General features: G+C 42.9%; 1 protein-coding gene across 5 annotated transcripts in view; it reads left to right on the top strand.

The window, feature by feature from the left end:
- Positions 1-2792, top strand: part of LOC128684873 (trichohyalin) — a 23355-nt gene extending 20563 nt beyond the window's left edge. For all 5 annotated transcript variants that reach the window (XM_053771196.2, XM_053771193.2, XM_053771195.2 and 2 more), the window contains 2 exons: positions 1309-1389; positions 1669-2792. In XM_053771196.2, the coding sequence (XP_053627171.2) occupies positions 1309-1389; positions 1669-1873 (286 nt within the window). In that variant the 3' untranslated portion in view covers positions 1874-2792. The remainder of the gene's footprint in view (positions 1-1308; positions 1390-1668) is intronic.
- The last annotated feature ends 2208 nt before the right edge of the window (positions 2793-5000 follow it).

Below are 5000 nucleotides of genomic sequence, written 5' to 3'. Positions count from 1 at the left end.
CTCTGTTACAAAAGTACCTGACTCTTGTAACTATTATAAGGTGCCTGGCGTTGTTAACTATTACAAATGTACCTGGCTGTAGTCTACCTGGAGGGAGTAACTATTACAAAGGTTACCTGGAGGTTACCTGGAGGTTATTCCGGGGATCAACGCCCCCGCGGCCCGGTCCATAACCAGGCCTCCCGATGGATCAGGGCCTGATCAACCAGGCTGTTACTGCTGGCCGCACGCAGTCCAACGTACGAGCCACAGCCCGGCTGATCCTGCACTGACTTTAGGTATCTGTCCAACTCTCTCTTGAAGGCAGCCAGGGGTTTATTGGCAATTCCCCTAATGCTTGATGGGAGGCTGTTAAACAGTTTTGGGCCCCGGACACTTATGGTGTTTTCCCTTAGTGTACCAATGGCGCCCCTACTTTTTATTGGGGGCATTTTGCATCGCCTGCCCAGTCTTTTACTTTCGTAGGGAGTGATTTCTGTGTGCAGATTTGGGACCATTCCTTCCAAGATTTTCCAAGTGTAGATTATGATATATCTCTCCCTCCTGCGTTCCAACGAGTACAAGTCAAGTGCTTCCAAGCGTTCCAAGTAGTTAAGGTGCTTGACAGAACTTATACGTGCAGTAAATGATCTCTGTACACTCTCTAGATCTGCGATTTCACCTGCTTTGAATGGAGATGTTAATGTACAGCAGTATTCCAGCCTAGAGAGAACAAGTGATTTGAAAAGGATCATCATGGGCTTGGCATCTCTCGTTTTGAAAGTTCTCATTATCCATCCTATCATTTTCTTTGCACGTGCGATCGTGGCACTGTTGTGATCCTTGAAAGTGAGAGTAACTATTACAAATGTGTCTGTCTAGTAACTATTAAAAAGGTGCCTGGCTCTAGTAACTATTACAAATGTGCCTGGGTCTCAACTATTACAAAGGTACATGGCTCTAGTAACTATTACAAATGTGTCTGGCTCTAGTAACTATTACAAATGTGCCTGGCTCTAGTAACTGTTAGAAAGGTACCTGGCTCTAGTAACTATTAAGGTGCCTGACTAGTAAATATAACACAGGTGCATAATTCTACCAAAGGTGCCTGTCCAGCAACTAATGGAAAAGTGGCTGAATCAAGTAACTAGCGCTACAGATACATTACAGCAACTAATTAACGACCTTTGAGTATGGTAATTTTATAACAGCTTCTGACAAAGTGTCACCTAATTATGGCAATTAATGGCACCTGTGGCACTCAGTGTGTATACACCAACAGATATACTCCTATGTATATATCCTATTAACCTTGGCATCTTTTGACAGGCAGGGTGGTTGTCAGGCTAGAGTGACCTTCCCTGCAGTCAACTTCAGTCTGCCTACTGCTCTTGCTCGCAAAGTCGATCAGTAAGTATTCTATCAAGCCTATGTTGCGTATACAAACTGGAGTACAAACACGGGAAATGTGGGAGGTTTGTTGGTCAATGAGGGGTCTAAAGCCTGTTGAATAACTCCGTATACCTTCTTTTATGGGGATCTGATCCTTCTGTCTTTCACCGTCTGAGGACATTTGTATTCAACTTCCAACATTTCAATAACCTGAAACTAGGAATAGAATTGTTAGTGCTCGAATCCTGCAAGAAATCTATTGCTTAAATCCCCAATTAAAATATTTATTTTCTTCAGCTCCAGACGCTACGAACTAGTGTCAGTATGTGTGCAACAACAGCAGGGGATGGAGGGCAGCAGCGGTAGCCACTACACCGCCTTCTGCAGAAGCAAGGAAAGTGGCAGGTGGTGGTTGTGGGACGATATTCACCTTCATCCTGCCAACATAAACAATGTCCTCACTGCCCAACACCCGCACCTCATTTTCTATGAGGCGATATGACCGGAGACTTCGGTTATACTTAATATGCTACAATGAAAGTTTAGTGGACATATGTCAAGGAACTGATAAAACCTACATGGAGACAGAAACACAGTGTGAAAAAAGTGTATACATGTATTTCAATCTCCGTCCGAGATGCTCTTCAGCAGTACAGGAAAGTAAGAAGTATTGGTCTGTGTAGAATACTATATACAATGATAGAATATATATAATATATATATATATATATATATATATATATATATATATATATATATATATATATATATATATATATATATATATATATATATATATATATATATATTATATATATATATACATACACACAAATAACCCGCACACAGAAGAGAGAAGCTTACGACGACTTTTATGTCAGATTGTTCTTGACTGGTATTCATGTGACATTAAGTTTTAATGACCCTCGTGTAATGGATAGGCTTTTAAGCCTACTTAGTCAACCTGTGAGCAAATCTAGGGATCACATGAGTGTTGGGGGGAAACCAGGCAACTCAACATATATTCGAACTGTATTTACACCAAGCCTAGTTGTCAGTATCCACACTTGAGAGCCAGATCTAGTCCCAGTACAGTATATTAGCACGTTGCAAAGTTCAATACTCCGATCTCTTCATTCACATGATTCACCAGGATGAGGCAGAGCTTAGGTTAGGTTAGGTAAGGTTTGTCAGGAAACAGGACAAGTGTTTCCTGACGCGGGTCTTAGTCATATGATGACCCGCAGCTGGAGCTTTTGGTCATCTGACCGAGGCCTTCCGCTGTCTTACCCGTCCACCCCTTTAAAAATTATGGGTATAATTATAACTAGGTTTATCCTCTAGGCAGAGCTTGAAGCTGACTATATTTAAAACAAATTATTTATGTAGATAAACAAAAAAAAATAAAGAATAGCGAAATAGTTTGTTGATTGAATTCTTTTATATCTTTCCACTTATTTCAGAAATCAGTCTGTTTTATAATTGTTTTATTAATAGTGTGCCGCTACACTGTTCTAAATGGCGGTTACATAGTGGGAACAAGAGCTTGCTGTTTCCTTACCCATCGATTATTATTATTATTATAATCAAGGGGGAAGCGCTAAACCCGGAAGATTATACAGCGCCTGGGGGGGGGATGTGGAAGGCATTCAGGCTTAATTCGGGGAACTGGAGCACAGATCCAATTCCCTAAATCAAGAGCCCCTCACCAACATCAAGGAACCTTCCTTGAGGGGTCCTTACCCATCGAGAGAGAGGAATGGGGGAGGTGCTTGCCTTACCTACCCCAGTGGGGCAGGCCCGGGAGGATGAGGCGGGATCGACACCATGCCCAGCCCTTCTAGGGCAGGGTAAGTGCCTGAGCCAAAGCTTGCAGCACACAATACTATCATTCCCATTTGCCCCCTTGGGGCGGGGATGGCAGACCAGAGAGGCCTAGCTTCTCCCTACGAGCCCCGTGAAGGCGGGGAATGTGGCTAGGCCTGGGAACAGTTGGTCCCAACGATGAGGGGGTACTTGTACCTCCTCCCATGGGAGACTTAGGTCTCAGACACTCCCTCGACAGGGAGCCAAGGCCGGGCCACCCCTTGGAAAAGGCCCGGGCCCGGAGAATACCGACGAATCTACAAGAAGATGAGGCGGCACATCTTGTGTACTTCCCCCAGTCACTGTACGTCACCCGCTTCCCTGCTGAAGTCGCTGTGAAGACCTGCTTTGGGCCTCCTTTGTACCCCACGCTAACCACTGTGAGAGCGTTAGCACAAACTAACTTTTGGGACATTTGTCCATAGAACCGGAGAGGAACCCCCCCTTCCCACCGAAGGACTGCCACGCATGTACGTGAAAAGACACTTCCCTACCCGGGATCCATACCGGCAAATCAAATAGAATAGAATGCCTTACCTTTGGTCAAGAGTTTGTGATCCAAATATTTGGAGTTACTTTTCCATTCCTCGGATTAAAACTGATTTCCCCCCCCCCCATTCTACAGGCGCTATATGACCGCTATAGATTTAGCGCTTTCTAATGAACACAATGTTTTCAATAAGGAAGAATTTTGGAATCGCATATGTTTCTAATGTTTTACATACTGCTGCTGTAGAACTACTGAAAGTGATTACCGTAGCTTCTGGCATATAAGGCGCACGAGTGTCGGCTGCTTGCTGGCACAATGTTACGAAGCAGTTGTAACGTTAGTCAACAACTGCTAAAGTGATCCAAAACGTAGCCTTAAGCATATAAAGCGCAGGGTGATTTTCTAAGACTTTGAGAAAAAACGCACCCTATATGCCAGAAAATGTGGCATATACGGCATGGGGAAGCAATACACTCACAAGAGCTCCTAGGGGGTTAAAATAACCATGACTGACGGTGCACCTGTTACATGCACCTTAGCGACCCATGTGTAGTCCATAGGCATTAAACCTACACCTCAAAAAAAGTACTTTTTTCAACCAAAGCCAAAGAATCCAGCATATATGAGAAGACAACAATATTTATTCAATATAATTTACATGCACAATGCCTTCTATTTAATTAAGATTCCTGTACGGTGCGGTTTCAGTATTTTCTGACAAACCTCAATTTTTAGCTAAAACATACATATATTCTGCTTGGACAAAAAAAATATTACGATTTGGCTTGCTTTTCCCATTAGAAGCAATAGTAGCAGCAGTTGCTTATTTCACAGATGCGAAGAGCCTTACTGTTGAAATTTCAGCGTAGTACTCGACAATAATTTATTATTTCTGTTTAGAGAATCAAGTTTCCTTTTAATTTCACATAAAACAGGTTTAGAACGTGAAACTTTTTAAGAATTCGTATTATTATTATTATTATTATAATCAAGGGGGAAGCGCTAAACCCGGAGGATTATACAGCGCCTGGGGGGGGGATGTGGAAGGCATTCAGGCTTAATTCGGGGAACTGGAGCACAGATCCAATTTCCTAAATCAAGAGCCCCTCACCAACATCAAGGAACCTTCCTTGAGGGGTAAGAATTCGTAGCTTAACTGATGGCAGTGTCAGGGAAAGCATTCGCTGGGACAGGCTATGATAGGATAAGTCCTTTGTTAAGTATACCAGGAAAACCATCCTTTGTGAAGAAGTATGTCAGGAAAACCATCCTT

Source organism: Cherax quadricarinatus, chromosome 5, assembly GCF_038502225.1.
Source record: "Cherax quadricarinatus isolate ZL_2023a chromosome 5, ASM3850222v1, whole genome shotgun sequence".
In the NCBI taxonomy this organism is placed as follows: domain Eukaryota; kingdom Metazoa; phylum Arthropoda; class Malacostraca; order Decapoda; family Parastacidae; genus Cherax; species Cherax quadricarinatus.
This window is presented reverse-complemented; position numbering and strand designations above follow the sequence as displayed.